The 16,608-nt window shown below is 53.8% G+C and overlaps 2 protein-coding genes and 1 long non-coding RNA gene across 5 annotated transcripts; 1 reads left to right on the top strand and 2 right to left on the bottom strand.

The window, feature by feature from the left end:
• Window positions 1-643: 643 nt before the first annotated feature.
• LOC118156919 (cold shock domain-containing protein C2) lies at window positions 644-5,763 on the bottom strand. Of its 3 annotated transcripts, none has more exons than XM_035311146.1 (4): window positions 5,278-5,763; window positions 1,927-2,166; window positions 1,708-1,830; window positions 644-1,469 (listed from the first exon to the last, which is right to left on the bottom strand). In XM_035311146.1, exons 1-4 carry the CDS (start codon window positions 5,490-5,492, stop codon window positions 1,307-1,309), a joined length of 741 nt encoding a protein of 246 aa, XP_035167037.1. In that variant the 5' UTR covers window positions 5,493-5,763; the 3' UTR covers window positions 644-1,306. The 3 variants fall into 3 exon arrangements, with proteins under 3 accessions (XP_035167037.1, XP_035167038.1, XP_035167039.1); XM_035311147.1 differs by lacking the exon at window positions 5,278-5,763 and adding an exon at window positions 4,315-5,251; XM_035311148.1 differs by lacking the exon at window positions 5,278-5,763 and adding an exon at window positions 3,508-3,558.
• Window positions 5,764-6,695: 932 nt separating this feature from the next.
• On the bottom strand, window positions 6,696-8,712 carry LOC118156920. The gene is made up of 3 exons (XR_004746495.1): window positions 8,439-8,712; window positions 7,685-7,876; window positions 6,696-6,877 (listed from the first exon to the last, which is right to left on the bottom strand). It is a non-coding gene; the product is annotated as an uncharacterized LOC118156920 (long non-coding RNA).
• Window positions 8,713-9,643: 931 nt separating this feature from the next.
• LOC118156921 (DNA-directed RNA polymerase III subunit RPC8) lies at window positions 9,644-16,246 on the top strand. Its single transcript, XM_035311150.1, has 6 exons — window positions 9,644-9,890; window positions 11,092-11,188; window positions 12,776-12,862; window positions 13,854-13,917; window positions 14,495-14,702; window positions 15,383-16,246. Exons 1-6 carry the CDS (start codon window positions 9,780-9,782, stop codon window positions 15,434-15,436), a joined length of 621 nt encoding a protein of 206 aa, XP_035167041.1. The 5' UTR covers window positions 9,644-9,779; the 3' UTR covers window positions 15,437-16,246.
• The last annotated feature ends 362 nt before the right edge of the window (window positions 16,247-16,608 follow it).

Genomic DNA, 16,608 nt, shown 5'->3' with positions numbered 1-16,608 from the left:
CACACCAGAGTTGTAAAAACACCAACGAGTCTAGGGTTGTAGTTTATTTTCAAAAAAAAAAAAAGAAAGAAAGAATAATAATAATAAAAATCAAACAGTTTGTCGTGGCCAGGCTGACTGCCCGGGGCCCGAGCCAGCACAGAACGGGGCAATCCCTACCTCTGGGTTCGGGGCAGCACGAGGTGCAACCAGGTCCTGCAGCCCCCAGCCCCCCGTGCCCGTTCCCCCCCCGGGGCCGCAGCAGCCCACCTGGCCAGGGCATGGCGGAGAGGACCGAGAACGAATTTGTGCTTTATATACGAGACCCTGTCTACACCGAGGCGTTGGCGCAGGGAGCGACCAGAGGAAGGCGCGCCCGTGTTCGCCCCATGGCCACCTAAAATCCCTTCAGCCCCACGGCAAGCTACGGACGCGCACACACACACACACAGGCACACACGGGACAACGGGGGTCCCCACGGGGGCTGGGGTGACGAGGGGAGGGAGAGGAGGAGAAAGCCATCTCCCAGAACCAGCTCCGGTCCAAGGGCAGTGCGTTGCCGGCCCCTCCGTGGCACACAGAAAAGACACAGCGCTGAGCACCACGGGGCCCTGCCAGCGGGCATTTTTCCCTTAAAACTCATTTTTTCTTCCTTTAAGCCACTTTTTTTTTTTTTACTGTAGTACTGAAGTGGTTTGACTGAACAAAGGTTTAACTCCCAGGGAGGGGGGGTTCAGCCGGGACCCACCGTTTCGGGGCAGCACGGTGCTGCCCGATGATGCTCTGACGCTCTCCTCGGCTGCATCCTGCCGGCCCTGCACACCTGGCCCCCAAACCCTGAGGCACCACGGAGGAGAAAGGAAACCAAACCAGTGCTTGCCCGCAGGCCCCGTGTCGGGGCAGAGCCCGCTTCTCCCGACGCCCGCTCCTCCACGGCCTGAGCTGGCAGTGACAGAAACACACACCAAAAAAATGAGGTGGGATCGGGTCACCCTTTTCCCAAGGAGCCGCATGGCTGAAGCCCAGCGAGGGGAACGGGGTCAAGAAAGGGCTCGGCCGTCCCTTCCCAGCAGTGATACGCTGTAAGGATGGGGGCGTGGGGCTCGGGGCTGCCCCCGGAGCTGGTGGGGGGGGCTGCAGGGAGGGCTCTGCTTTCCCCGTCCCCCTCGAAAGACAGTTACAAACACACAAAGAGAAAGGAAACCGTAACCTTAGAAAAGACACCGAATGCAGACGCCTGCGTGCTGGGGGGCGGCCCCGGCCTCGCCGCCAGCTCGGCTCCCCCCGCGCCCCCTGCAAGCGGCCATCGGCCCCCCCCCCGGGCGCCTAGGAGCCGATGATCTGGCCGGACCACGTCTCGTGCTTCGTGTGGGGTGCCAGGTTGGTGAGCACCACCTCCACCGCCTGGAACTTCTGGTTCTTGGGAGGGATGGGGCACACCTTGTACGTCACCTCGTCCCCCTCCACCGGGACGTACTCGCCCTCGATGCTACGGGAGAGGAGAGGGGAGGCGGTGGGACCGGGGCCGAGAGCGGGACCCTGTCCCTGAACCCCCCAGCACCGAGGAGGGCACCCAACCCAGGAGCTGCACCTTGGGGGAACAACCCACCTCCACCTTTCAGGGACAGAGCATCACCTGTGCCGTATCACCTACGGAGACAGCATCACCCCAGCCCACGGGTGTCCCCCAAGCGTCCCCGGGGTGACCCGGTGCCACGCGGACTTACTCAGACACGTGGACGAAAATGTCCTCTGTGCCGTTCTCCGGGGTGATGAACCCGTGGCCCTGGGAGCGCGAGAACTGCTTGCAGACACCCTTGAAGATGGGCCCAGCGGAGGCACGCGCCGTCCTGCGGGAGGGAAGGGACAGAGGCACCTCAGCGGTGGCTCGTGGCCACCAAATGGCTTCTCCAGGGGTAGGACCCAGCCACGTGCCGGGTACTTACGCGGAGTAGGTCCTGGTCCTCTTGGTGGGCAGCGGGCTGGGCAGGTCCCGCAGCAGGAGGTTGCCCCGCTCCCAGACGCGGCTGCCCTCGCGCTGGAAGGGGAAGGTGGGCCACACCGGGGACTTGGGCGAGTGCAGGGGCGGCACCGCCGGCGGGGCGCCGGGCTCCGACGACATGGCGGGAGCGGGGGGCTCCTCCGTCTTGGGGGTGGGTGGCGGGGAGGGGTCTGCTGCCTGCGGCCTGGAGGGCGAGGGGGGGCGGTTACAGGTGTCTGCTGAAAGGGTGAAGGGGATCCAAAACCAGGTGCCTCTACCCCGGGGCTCAGCCGTGTCCTTCGCCCTGAGCTGGGGACCCTGGCACCCCACAAGTGACCCCCCCTCCCTGCCACCCCTCAGCCCCTCCAGCCCCACCAGGGCACGTGCTGTATTTGGGACTATGCCCGCAGGCACTTCACACGCCAGGGAAAGCCGGAGAGGTTTTAGTCTGCTTTCTGACATCCACAGCCCCCTGAGACGCGGGGGCCTTGGAGGGATGTGCGGAAGGGGGTCACCTCTGCTCCAAAATAAGCAGGTAGCAAGGACACGGGAAAAGGTTTCTGGAGCAGCTGGCGTGCTGGGGAGGGAGCAGGCGGCTCCTGTTCCCCTCGTGCCTTTTTGCTTTCCCTGGCCAGCCTCGGCTCCGCTGCCCCTCGTAGCCCTGCAGAGCCTCACCATGGGCTGGCCTTCACTCTGCGGTCCCACTCGGAGGCACAAGGCCCCGCTGTCCTCCTGCCCTCCCAGCTGCCGTGACACCGGTGCCACCGCTGCGAAACGCGCCTCCTCCTGCGCGTTATCACTGGCGAGGCCTTTCGGCTTCCCCACCAGCTCAGGGACAATGGGGGCCTTAACCCGAATCCCGTGCCCTGAGCCAGCTGTTAGGCTGTGAGACGGGAGCGTTTTTAGAGGCAAAATAACCAGGGCAAGGGGCGCATGCAGCCCCATACTCGGGGACACGCAGCAGCCCAGCAGAATGAGGCGCTCAGGCACCCCAGGGTACTGGGTGCAAACAAAGGGATGAAGGAAACCAAATCCACGGCAAAAAGCAGAGGGGGGACACCGGCACCTCCTCCCCACACCTGCCCCACAGGTGCGGGGATGAAATGGGGGCACCCCAGGAGGCCACCGCTCAGCGTATGGCTGCGCTGCTTTCGCCTTTTGCCGAGGGGAGGCTTCCAGGCGGAGCTGCCAGCCGGGCGCTGACGGGCCAGCACACAAACCCCAGGCCAATTAAGGCAGACAGGCAGGAGACGCGTTGGCTTTTATCTGCAGATCCAAGGGCCCCCTTCATCGCGAGCGGCTGAGAGGTCTGCAGTTTATCAGACGAAATCACTGGCTCCCTCCCTCCTTTTAAACCCAGGCACGCCGGCATGGGTGCTGCCGTGACCCCGTTTAACTCCGCACCCCCCCCAAAGCCGGGCAGGAGCCCTTTGAAGAGGCACCGGCCTCGCTTCTCCTGCTGCCGCCACTCCCCGTTCGTTAGCAGCAGCAAAGAACCCCCCCCCCCCCACGTCACCCACGATACAGATTTAATTGCTTTAATCACCCTCAGCCCGTCGGCCCTCCCACACAGCTCGTCTTTGTGCTCCTTCTCCTCGCCGGGACCCACGGGACAGACAAACGGCTCTGCTGGGGGCCGTCACGCCCCGCTCTGGGACGTGAAGCCTCTGCCACCTGGCTGGGCCGCTGCGTGTCATGCTGCGTGTCCCTCTGTCATCGCCTGGCCCCGGGGCTCCTGAGCATCCCCACCCAGCCGATGTGGGTCATTTTCTCCCCCGTCTGTCCCAGCAAGACCTCACGCGGGCTATTCCCTGCCTCTCCCTACCACGTTTTCCCCATCCCCAGGGACCGCCGGTGCCTCTGGTTTAGTACCCAGTGAGTTTGTAGGTTCACCTCCCCTGTCAAGTGCAAAAAACCTGCATTTCTGAAAGAAAGCCCGGCTCCGCAGCTGGCAACTGGCAGCCACCTCCCCGCTCCTGCCAGGGCACCTGGTGGCCAACGCGATTTTCCGGCCCACCACCACCCCGGGGGGGCTGCCCCCAGCTGCAGCCGTGCTCCGTCCCTCCAGGTGCCGGAGTGTGGCCCGAGAGCTGGACACAAAATGACAGGTTTTAGCTTTTGGGCTTAATTCACGCGCTGGAGAACTCCAAGGACCCAGAAAGGGCTTCTCGTGGGGGCTGTACTAAGGGGTGGGAGCCAGCAGGTTGCCTACGGACAGAGGTGAGGTTTATCCATCCTCCCGTCCTCAGAGGAGGAAGGCAGCCCCGGCGTCTCGCAGGTTTTTATAAATGCTGTCTCTGTCCGATGCTAATGAAAGCCTCTTTGCCCCCCGCCCCCCTTCTTTTTTGGTTACCGGATCATGCCATTAAGAGCTAAATTACCAGTCAAGCAATTTCCTTCACGTACCCTGCATGCTAAAATCCCCTCCGCCGAGATGAATTGCTATAGGAAAAAGAGCCCAGGCATTTTCTGGGAATACACATTTAAAGCTTCCCCTCCCCATCTAAGCCAATCACACTGCCAACTCCAAGGATCTTTGCTGAGATAGTCTCGCCTACGATACAGCCTGGTTAGCGCTAAAATATGAATGTCACCTTTAGGGATTGATTATAAAAAGCTCCCTCAGTCGGTGCTCTGCAGCCGGGTTCTTGGGAAGGCCATGGGGAGAGCAGGGCGGCTGCTGGAAGCCAAGGGGAAGCAGGAGGAGAAGCCATCATGGAGGCTTGATTTACCTTTTCAGCATACATGCATAATCATCGCTCCCAAAGACCAAGTTTGTGGGATTTGGTCGTTTGTGGCTTGGCTGATTTTCAGATTAGAGCAGGGTCTGTTCAAAGACCTCATGCAAATGTCCTCATCCGTGTCCTTCCTCCCTCCTTTGTGGCTCTAACTTGCTGTCTGCAGGAATGAATAGTGCAGCCAGCCCCAAAGAAGCACCGATTCAAGCCCCCATCAGCGGCAGCCCGCTTTACTAAGACAGATTTTTGCCCGCCGCTTCCCCCCCGCTCTCAGCAAACGGAGAGCCGGCTCCCAGCTGATCCCAGCCCTCCGTGGCAAAGCCCCGGCTCTTTGCCCCCGGCAGCAGCGGCCATGCAGCGCTGCCACCCCCGGAGGAGTTATTGTCTCGGAGGCTGGTGGGGAATAAACAAAACGGAGGAGGGAAGCAGCACTTCACCCTCACACCTTTTCCACCACCTAAGGAGAGAAAGAACAACAACAACAAAAAAGCAGCCTTGAAAGCAAACGCCGTGCGTGAAGTTTAACCTCTGGTTACAATAGCCTGGGCGAGCTGGATGGCCGTCGTGTCTCCCCTTACCTCCTCAGCAATTTGGGGCTCCCTGGAGCTGGGGCTTGCAGAGCATCAGCGCTCGGCGGGGACAAGCGCTCCTCCGCTGCCCGGCGAGGAGCAGCACTCTCGCATGTAGCCCGGCTCTGGGGGCTTTCCTCTCGCCGGCTGGCTGGCTGCCGGCTGCCTCCCGACGTCTCTGCGGTGCCTGATGTGTGTATGATGTGCAGCCCGCACACACGCATCCGCACGCCTTCCCTGACGTCAGGGCCAGGCCAGGGGGAGCGGGCAGGTGGGAGGGATCAGGCCGGTCAGCCCCGCGCCAGGCTTGCAGGAGAGGCCGGAGGGGGGCCGGAGGGGCCGGGGGTCAGCACAGAGGGCCCGCATCACGCCGGCCGTGCCTCCTGACACATGCCCACGTCGGTGGCACGGCCGCACACGGCCATGGGGCAGCCCCGCAGGCTGCGGGGACAAGGCGATGGGGGACTGGAAGCCCCAGAGAGGGGTTGAGCCTCTCCCCACATCTCCCCGAGTCCTGCTGCGGGCATTTCTGCCTTTAAAGCGTCACATCCCTAGTGTACAGCAAGCCCCCGTACCAAAAGATCCTTCCTTTCTCTTCTGCCCTGTGCCGACAGGGTGAGCTTGAGAGGGTTATCTCTGCAGGCAGAGGCAGCGTAACGAATCGGCCCGAGACTTTCTCTCCTGGGGGCACGGCGCGGTGCGATCGCTGGCTGCAATGAGGACGGGAATCAATTGTTCGCCGTGTCCGCTGGGGATAGGGCAGGGAGTAATGGGGCTTAAATCGCAAGGAGCAAGATTGATGCTAGGCATTAGGAAACACATTCTAACAGAACAGACAGTTAATTACTCAAATAGATTGCCTGGGGAAGCGCTGGAGTCTCCATCGCTAGAGATTTTTAAAAACAGGCTGGGCAGGCATCCATCGGGGATTTGGGGTGGTATTGGCCTCGTTCTGAAGCAGGAAGGTGGCGTGTCGGTGGGTTCCACCACTGCCCATCACCCTCTGCTTGGGGCTTTTCAAGCAGCTTTCCATGACAAAACACGAGTCCCATTCACTGCCTAAGGATACCACAAGGCTTGTCTGCCCAGTCTGCCCTTCAAAACCCAGCAAAAGAAGCGGAGGAGAAACACAGCCACCTGCTTCAGCCTCTGGTCTGTGTTCCTCCTGAGCTGGCCCATCCTCTCCTGGGGACAGCTCTACCTCCAGCAGACACAGCCAGCCGCGGAAGGTGCGGAGCTGGAAGCAGCTGGAGGCTGGAGGAGTGTTGAGGACGTGCAACATGGGCGTGCCCTCTTCTTCCCCTGGTGTTTCTTTCATATGTGTACAGTGAATATCCTAAACAGCTGTTCTTCCCCGCCTTATTTGTACACCAGGTTAGCTGTGTGCCCAGCTGCGTGTGAAGCAACGCGGACCGAGGTGAGCGTCACTCTGACTCTCCCACGTAGTCAGCAGGGGCTCCCGCAGGGAGCTCGAGGTGCGCTCGGCTGGCAGGTGGCTCTGGGCATGCGCTGCAGTGGAGAAGGCAGGAAGTCTAGAGCATGTTAAAATGATAAAAGGAGACGAGGGGAAGCTTTGATCACGGAGTGGGAGTGGGGGTGCTGGAGACGCCTGCGGAGACAGAAGCAAAGGCAGGAGTGCTGAGGTCTTTGTACGTGAGAGGATACGTAATTCCTTTGGAGTCAATCAAAGCCTCGATGCAAATTGCTGCTCACCTCCTCCAGCGTCCCTGAGCCAGTGTTCCCCAAAAGCCCTGGGAATGTGGAGGCAGAGGAGATCGTAAGCAAAATAATCTGAGGGTTCCTTTCGCTTTCCTCCCAGTTTCTGAGCCTTCAGGTAACTTCAGATTGTGTTTTCAAGTGTCCTCTACAGTCATGAGGATAAGAAATGCCTAGGGTTTTCTCTAAGCAGCAGAAAGATCCTCCTGTGATCTCTCGATTCAAGAAGCTGAGGCTTCAGAAAACAGCCACTGAGATCCATGCTCCCGGATGATGGAAAAGCCCCAGCACAGGGGCTCGGCCCTGCTGAGAGACTATGGGGACTTCACAGTTCTGTACAGAAACATGTGCAGGCCCTGTGGATTCATGGTTATGTCTTGTGTCAGTGCTACTCGGACAAAAAGAAACCACTCAGCAAGACAGGGCTGCTCACACCATCTCCAGCATCAGGGCACCTCAGCTGCAGCATGAAATGCAGTGTGCTGCTGAGTGCAACCCGCGACTGAGTTGAGACAACATCAAGGTTTTATGGGGCAAAGTTTGGCTTTGGTTTGTATTTTTACATCAGAGACAGTGCTTATGACAAGGGCTGCTGGAAATACAGAATTCCTCCAAGGACAAAACCTAGCCAGTAGCAGCCCAACATCCGTCACGTCAGTGAAGCCCCGGGCGTGCACCAGCTTGGGGTCGGAGAGGTTACCTGCAGAGCGGAAGGCATTTCCTGCGGTGTTTGACTTTGCTGGTGGAGGCTGAGAAATCGCCAGACAGGCTCAGCTCTGGTGGTGCTTGTAGCCTGGTGTCTTAAGGCAATGCAGCTCCTCTGACTGCGCCGCCGCCAGCTCTCTCTCCACACATTTGAGTTGTTTCCCCAGAGCAGTATCAGAAATAGTACCTGCAAGTTTTACCAAAATACGTAACGGTGTAGAGAGGGATCCTGTCGTCCTTGTGAAGGAACAGCCTGCAGAGCTCAGCCCTTGTTTGCAATGTGAGAGCTGATACAGGAGGGGTTATGCTCATCCCAGCCCCAGAAAGGGTGTCTCACTTCAGGAGACACCAAAGAGCTAACCACGAGACACACACCAGCAGGAAGGGCGGTCTCACAGACCTACAGCTCACACAGCTGGGATTTGGGGCTGTGAATCAGGCTGAAGGGAGATGCGTTTACTCTGTATGGGGCACCCATCAGACCCTGACGGGGCAGGGCTGCTGGGGACATTAAAAATGTTAGCTCAGGAGTGGGTTAGAAATGCATGTAGGATATGGCTTTGTCCTAATCTACCTCATTCAGTCTTCCATGTTCTCCCAGGAATTCACTCTGTTATTCCCCTGAAACCTTGCCCCTATTTAACCTTATACAGCTCTTACATACAAAATCATCCAGAGTGATTACCTTGCCGATATCAACACATTATCTAACTTCTGCCTCCGAGTGTGATCCCAAGGTTGTTTCTTACCCTGCTGTCAGAAGAGAGGCATGCTCAGCAACTGATCTCTGTTCTGAAAAAGTAGCTGCAGATACCCGCAAAAACTGCACTTTGGCTAAAGGTCAAGCCTAGCACCGACCAACCTGCGTGAGGCCAGGACGGAACAGCAAAGGATGCGGCACGTGTCCCAGCAGAACTGTGCCGTGCTCGGCTGCCACCACGGAGCAGGAGAAAGGAGCCTTTGTGCAGCTCCCTGAAGTAGGACGAGCAGAGCGAGGCGCGCTGCGGATTTGGGTTGAGGTGTCCTGACGGAGCGGTTCCCGCTGAGCTGGCAGAGCGCGTCGCTGAGGCGGCAGAGGCTGCTCCCAGAAAAATGCTGCTCCTCTCAGGGGACAGGGGAAACTTGTCCCTGGACCCCCCTTTTAATACGCACACACCAGGTGTATGCAGACCAGCCATTTAATAATAAAACCGGTAATGTCCTTGTGAAACTGGAATAACTGCAGAGATCAGAAACTCCTCAGCCAAGACAGACGTCTTGTTAATAAGGCCTAGGTGCATTGTTGCAACCTAATTTTCCCCTTCCTGCTCCCAGACAGCTCAACGTTTAACGACGATCTTAGCCCAAACGCTCATTACTGCCCCGCTAAGCGCTGCTGGGGGCGCGGGGGCTGACACGCGTCGTGTTTGCATCAAAGCCCTTGTGCTGACAGGGCACTTTTCCCTGTCACGCACAGCCGCGCTTGCTTTTCCTCGCCAGCCTCTTTATTAAAATAAATAAATAAATAAATAATAATAAACACGCTTCAAGGCTTCAAGCAGCCTCCTGTCGTGTCTCAGACGCGGGCACTGCCCCTCGTTTTCCACAGCCCCTCTCCCCCGGCTGCAGGGCGCGCAGTTGCCCGGACGCGGGTGTCTCCGTGTGGTATCCACTGAGCGCTACCGCCGCCCCGCCCGCTAACGGCGCCCAACGGCCGTCAACGGCCGCTAACGGCCCCCAGCGCCCGCCGCCCTGAGGGGGGCACAAAATGGCCGCCGCTCCGCCAGGCGGGCCGGGGGCGGGGCTCGCCCCCCCCCGGTCCTCACCGCGCCGCGCGATAGGCTCCTCCCCGCGTCAATCAGAGCCCGGTGAGCGTTGATTGGCTCCGGCAGGGGAAGTCTCCTCAGAGGCGCTGCGCGGGGCGGCTGTGAGGTGGATCGGGGCTGCTCGCGGCTGCTCGCGGTTGCAGGGCGTTGTGCGGTCCCTTTCGTCCTCTGCTTCCCTTCCTTCTCCCCCCGAGCCCCTGAGGGGCTGCCCCTGGGCCCCGTGTGGCCCCGGTGAGGCCGGGCTCTATCCCCGTGTCCCCTCAGAGGCGCTGCTTGCCGGCCACCATGTTTGTGCTGGTGGAGATGACTGACACGGTGAGGATCCCCCCCTGGCAGTTTGAAAGGAAACTGAACGAATCCATTGCTGAAGAGCTAAACAAGAAATTGGCCAATAAGGTAATCTGTAGCGTGGTGTAGGCTTCGTGGCATCCCAGTAATAACTGAGCATTTCTGTCATTTTTATTTCTACACGTGCACTATCAGAACAGCATAGGTATGAAGGCCGTCCCCAAAGGCTGAAATAAAAGAGACTGGGACCAGAGGCAGCTGTGTATCACCTCAGAGGGGTCTGTTACGCTAATCCCTCACGCTGGAAGGGAAATACACCAAGGTACCAGACAGGCCAGAGCAGCATGGAAAAGAAGTCACTGCCATCCTGTTCATAGGGTAGCAGTAGGAAGCACAGCCTGAAAAACTAACATGAATAAACCCATCTTGGGGGAATTAAAAAAGCCAGTGTAAATAAATTTAGAATGTTAATACTGGAAGAGAAATGACAGTGTGTGACAGTATGTGACTTGCTCTGTGCCGAGTACGGAGTGGAGGCAGGATCTTGGCCTTTGGCGCAGGCTATGAAGAAGCGTTGTGTCATAGGCCAGGAGCTCGCCGTTTCCCCGTGCAGCCTGTGGGGGGTTAGCATGCAGCTTTCAGCACGAGGCAGGTGCAGATGTCAAAATGCAGCCTGTCAGTGTGCAGGGAGCTCTGAAGAGCTGCCTGAAGCAATCTAGGGTTGAGGGTGGCGGATCATAGGGATAGGTTGTGAAATAATTCTTTCATCCGCTGATGACTGGTAGGTGCCCCAAATGTTGTAGGCTATGAAGTCATGTTAGAAGTGGCAGAGAAACCAGGAGCTCTCATTGCTCCCCAGAGCTATTATAATTTAAGACAAAGGCAAGTCTAGAGGCTTTTGAGAACACAGCCTTAGAAAGAAAAGTGTTTGGCCTTTGGACAAGCGTTGAGGCTGCTGAACGATGTCTGTTCTTTCCTGTGGGCAACTGTTTACTCTTGTGGCAGGTCAAGTTTTTTCACCATTGAAAAAAACATTGAAAAATCCCAAGGATTTGTGTTTGCAGCAGTGCTTTTTCCAGTGCCAGTAAAAACACATGCTCCCATAACACCCAAATAAGATCGGGGATCCTCTGAAATGCAGCATGACTTGGGCTGGGGCTTTTTAAGCCCCCTCTCTTTAAGCCTCGCTCTCATCTTGCCACCCATCTGCTGCCTTCTTTTGAAGAGATGAATGCAGTGTATAAGTGTGAAGGGAGTGAACCTGGTAACTGATGTATTGCTTTTTAAATTTATTTTTTTCTTTGAACAGGTTGTATACAATGTTGGTCTTTGCATCTGTTTGTATGATATTACAAAACTGGAAGATTCATACATATTCCCTGGAGATGGTGCATCACACACTAAAGGTATGTTCTTGTCCTGAGTGTAAACTAAGTTCCGTTGTTAGATACATGAAGTTTAAAGGAGCTTGCTGAAGTTCACAGCCTTCACTCTGTTCCTGTTAGGAGGGCAAGAGGAACATGGCAGAAGTCTCTTTGCGTTTCTTTGATTACAGATACAGAATTAAAAAACCAGTCCTGCCTGCCTTCTCCTGCAGTCTGTCTGCTCTGCAATTAGAGCCATAGGTGTTGGATACAGAAGGGGTTAATTTAATTTTAAATGATTGGAGATCTCCAAATAGAAAATAATTTATATTAATCATTCTGCTTTTGTCAAATATTTTGTCTTTTTGAAGCTTATTTTGCCTGCCAGGAATTTTGAGACATGTTTCTAATTATAGCATTCACACAAGAGTTGATGCTGTTTTTCTAGCTGGAAGTTTTGCTGCTTTTTTGTTTGAGACTTAGACAGATCTGGTTCAGCATACATTTTAGGTGACTTTTTTTTGGTAGTAATAAATGATTCATCTCTTTACTTTCGTCTTTTAGCAAATCTGAATGAAAACTGGAAGCAAATGCATAAAAACAAATTTAATATATATTTTTAAAGTTTGTTTCTTTAAATAAAATAGAGAGAGATGCATTTTTCTAGCTTTAATTTTCAGTGTGGAAATATGCTTGAGTAAATGAAGTGTTTCCTTTTAGAAGGGAACTGGACTGATTGCGTGTGGCTCCCCTCATGTAAATTTTAGTGCCAGTCGAACTCACTCCCTACAAATAAAAGCTCCTCTAATGCTGAGGAGGATGGCAGGCTCCTGCTTGCTTTAATCTCCATTTGGTTTCTTAACTTTGAAATACTCCTTGAACTGAAACAGGATAATATGTGCTCTGCGAGTTTGCAAAGTCTCCTGCTTTCAGAAGATGAGATAGCATTTATTATTACCAGACAGCAGGATTTATATTTATTATTACCAGACAGCAGGATTTATTACCCTTTCTCTAATTTTATGTAAAAGAGCGGCACTGAGTATGGACAGCTAAAATGATGTTAAATAGCTCTTAAGTGTTCTTCTTTGTCCCAGTACAGCTTCCGTATAATTATAAATACTCGGTTAGAAACATAACTGGATTTTTCACTGAGGTTAAATAAGATTGTTAGAGAATCTTATTCACTTTGATAATATTGTGTACCACATAATTTAATTGGAAGAAGATACATCTTGACAAAGATAAATGGATCAGAGGTAGTACAAGAAAGCATCATTTCAGCTGATACTCTTGGCCTCCAAAGAATGCTAACATCATAAGTAAAGCAGAGGCCTGCTCCACGTCCGTAATTTTATAGTTTTATTCTCTGAAGTTAAATTCTCACAAGCTTGAAAAGCAGAGAACAAGAATCTGATGAGCAGCTGCTGTCATAATTTGTACAAATCAGAGCTCTGATTCCTGTTTCCCTGAACAAACCGGTACTGGTAAGGAAGGTGTATAAGATGCTTGATGCAGCATTTTAGAGGGCATGTAGGATGTGGGATTTTGTTTTAATGGCTGCCACCCTGTGGAAGGAGAACGGTTCAGTCGTGTGGTCATAACGTTACTGATCTGTTTTCTTTCAAGTGCATTTCCGCTACGTGGTCTTCCATCCCTTCCTGGATGAGATTCTGGTCGGAGAGATTAAAAGCTGCAGTCAGGATGGTGTTCACGGTAAGCTGCAACTTCTAATGCTAGGGACAGAAGAGCTGCAGAGCACTTGGAGCTGCGACGATTTCAGGCCGCGCAGTGCTGGGTGTAGGCTGGTTGAAGACGTGACCGGCCTCTGGTGCTGCTCCCATCTGAGGGTGGTTGGTAGGCTGAGCCTGGCAGCTTCCCTTGCGCTTGATGGCTTTGCCTGCAGCTCCCCTTTCCTTTTGTCACTTGTGTGCATGCCCAAGAAGAATAGGCAAGCCCATCTGGAGCTAGACTGGATTTATTTTCTCGCTTCAATTAACAACTTTTTTCTTTTTAAGGTGGTAGTATCAGATCATGGTGGTCTGAAATATCTTCCATGTAGTTCCATGAAAATTCATGATTATTTTCTGTATCTGAAAACACAGCAGGGAAACATCTTTCTTAAGACAGATGATCAACTGTGTACTTTATGAAGTACTCAATTGATGAGTTGCCTTCTGTTATTGTAGGAGTCCTCTGTGCAAGTTCCTCTCTATGCTCATTTGTTAAGTTGGGACAATGAGATTATCGTGGGTACATTTATTGCTGAATTTGGGCAGGTCCGCTCTCTGATCAAACTCAACATCGTGAAGTCTAACAGGGGAGGTGGGATTGATCTGACTTTCCTTTGGTCTTTATTTGACACGTTTCATCTGTGATTTCTAAGCTCTTTTCTTTCACGGACCTCTATAGCATCTGACTCATTTCTTGGAACACTTCAACACTTCCAGCCCTGCTCCAGGCAGCCTTTTCCTTTCCCAGCGGGCAGGAAGACTGTGCCCTCTGTTGCTGCATGTGCTTCAGCTGGGAGGTTGCTTCGCTGCCAACTGAAATCGAGCGTTGTGACTCGAAGAATAATTCCTGCATAATCTCAGACGTCCTTCCTAAGGGAGGAAGGAGAATAAGTCTAGAAATGCATTTTAGGAATTGCTGTGGCACATTGTTGCAAAGAGTCATTTCAGTCTTAATCAGCTTCTTTTCTCCACAGTTTCTATTGGATTCTTTGATGATATTGTCATCCCACCAGAATCCCTGCAGCAGCCAGCTAAGTTGTATCCTTTGATCACCTTGGATAACTTGACTGCTTCATTTGAAAAGATTGTGCAGTGCTGGCCCAACAGGCATTCACTGCCGCAACAATGGAGGTGCTCGATGGCAGAAGCTAAGCTGTTGTGTCGGGAAAGTCCCACAGACTGTTATCACAGCTAGACAGGCCTCGCGCTTATTAGGTTTTGCAGGATCATTGTGCCAGCTGATAGAAACGAACAGCAGTGTCCCACCAACGACCACGCTGTAATCCCTGCCTCTAGTCTTGGCTGCTGCTGAAGACAGAACGCAGGTTTTCCCACGTGGTGCAACCTCTAGATACGTGGTGTGTCTAATGTCCCTGCTCGTGGTAGGCAGCGTCTTCCTGGGGTTTGTTTGTTTTGGGGGTGGGGAGAAAAACCCCAGCCGTGTGCAGGAAAATCAGAGATGAGGCCCTAGAATGTGCAGATGGTGACCTAGGACAGTGTGCTGCAGCTTGAGAAAGGATTGTGGAAAGGCTTTGAATCGAGAGGATTCTCAAAACGGTCAGAAAGTGTTCTGCCAGGTGAAGTCGCTTCCATCCTTAGCCCTTGGTGTGGCCAGCGATGAGGCAGAGCAGGTGTGGGTGTGGGAATATGAGACAGAAGAAGGGGCCCACGACCTTTACATGGACATCGGGGAGGAGATCCGCTTCCGAGTTGTGGATGAGACGTTCGTCGATACATCTCCCACGGGCCCGAGCTCTGCAGAGGCTTCCACTTCAAGCGCCACAGAAGAAGTCCAGAAGAAGGAGGCACCCTACACTCTTGTGGTAACAACGTGCATAATTCGTAGAGCCGTCTAAACAGTGTGGTTTATTCTAGGGCTAAAATAGCATCCCTTTCCCAAGGAACTGATGGTGTTAAGCTGACCACGAACCAAAGAAAGTCACAAAATCAAAGGAGTGGGAAAGGGGAGGAAGGAGATTGTTCTTGCGGTCGCTTTATGCTCGCAGCGTGTTTTCACTGAAGGTTGTTGGTGGAGCTCCTGTCAGGGAGGCTGAATTAGAACGGGGTGTAGATGGAAGACCTGCAGATAGGGATGAGCATATGGGGGATCCAGAGCTGGGAAAACCACGTCAAGGTTTGCACAGCAGCTAAGCAGCTTTTCCCATGCTGTGTGTTGGCGTAAGACCTCCCTGAGTACGGTGCGATAGAAAGATGGATGGAAACAGTAAAAGTTGTATTTCCTCACGGTTGGGGTGCGTTGGGGCAGTCAGCACAGCCAGGAGATGGAACGGGAAAGCACTCGATTCTTCAGGTGCTGAAGGTTTGGTGTAGCACTGACAAGCATTAAGGAAATTTGGGCGTTTGCAGGGCTGCGTTCTGATAGCAAGAAGGAAAATACCTCTCCTGTAACTCACGGGGGAGACATCTTGTATTGTTGTGCATTTACTCCTGTATTCTCTGTGCAGTTTACAATTGCACGCTCTCTTCTGCTCTGTGTGAACAGGGGTCGATCAGCGAACCAGGCCTGGGCCTCCTGTCATGGTGGACGAACAGCTAGCTGCAGTCAGAGCCTGCTCTGCTGCAAGTCTTTCTGGTGGATATTTGGGGGATTACGGGATCCTGCTGGTGCTCACTGCTCCTTTGAAGCTGAACGGGAAATCAGAGCTGCCATCCTCTGTTTTCCCGTCAGCTTCCAACCTGCCAGATCAAGACAGTCGCTTTCAAGAAATGCCTTCACTGATCCGTGGAAGTGAATTTGCAAGGACAAAAAGGCCTGAGCCCAGCAGCCACAAACCCAGCTGGGGCTTTGGTCTCCTGCCCTGGAGGGAAAACTGGGGAGGTCCTTACTCGTCTGAGCTAAGAAGGGAGTTGGACTTCTGTGAGTGAAAGCAGGAGAGAATGGAAAGAAGCATCGCTTCCTTGGGCTGACAGCTTGATCTCAGAGGGGCAGAGTCCGGCCCTTTTTACAGGAGCTGGCGGAGAAACCCCAAAAGACTGGCGCTGAGAGGTGTGGTGCTCTGGAGACTGGAAAGTGCTGCTGCCGGCAAAGCTGTGGTAACGTTCTGCTGAGAGTGGGAACTCAATGCGCGGATTAAGTCTGCCAAAGAGAACTGGAATGAAATTAGTTTACCCCAAAGTAACTCGGGCATTATGCAGATGACCACTGCGGAAAGCTACAGGCTGCTTGTTGTGGTGAAGGGAAATGCTGTATCAGGCGGGCTGTATTTGTGTAGAAGGGGCTCAACGTTGCTGGAGTTCGAAAATACATAATTACGAACTAAAATGGACCAATGTTATTTTAAGCAAGTTAAATACATTTGTGGGAGTGTGTTAATACCAGAAATGGAATAAATAGTAAAAAACCCCACAGCCTGCCTTCCTCTGCAATTTCTGGAGAAACTCTTAGCTTCCTGCCTAGCAGGAAGGAAAAAAGTTGCCTCCTGCAGTCTAGCTACTTGTATTTCAAGGCAGACCGTGTTGAGTGTCAAGACTGATGCTTTGCTCTGCTCTAACAGCCAATAACAAACAATTGCCATCACCCTCTCTGACAGCAATGAAAGGAAAGAGGGGAACAAAACAGTGAGTAAAATCTATGCAGGGCCCAGTGCCAAGCGGGTGATGTTGCACATAATTACAAAGCCAGGCACATTTGGCAGGAAGGGGCTGTAATTCCCTGGGATAGTGGCTCTGCTAACCTCCGACTGTGAAAACAAAGCCTGAGTCACCAGC

The sequence above is a fragment of the Oxyura jamaicensis genome (assembly GCF_011077185.1).
Source record: "Oxyura jamaicensis isolate SHBP4307 breed ruddy duck chromosome 1 unlocalized genomic scaffold, BPBGC_Ojam_1.0 oxy1_random_OJ106549, whole genome shotgun sequence".
In the NCBI taxonomy this organism is placed as follows: domain Eukaryota; kingdom Metazoa; phylum Chordata; class Aves; order Anseriformes; family Anatidae; genus Oxyura; species Oxyura jamaicensis.
This window is presented reverse-complemented; position numbering and strand designations above follow the sequence as displayed.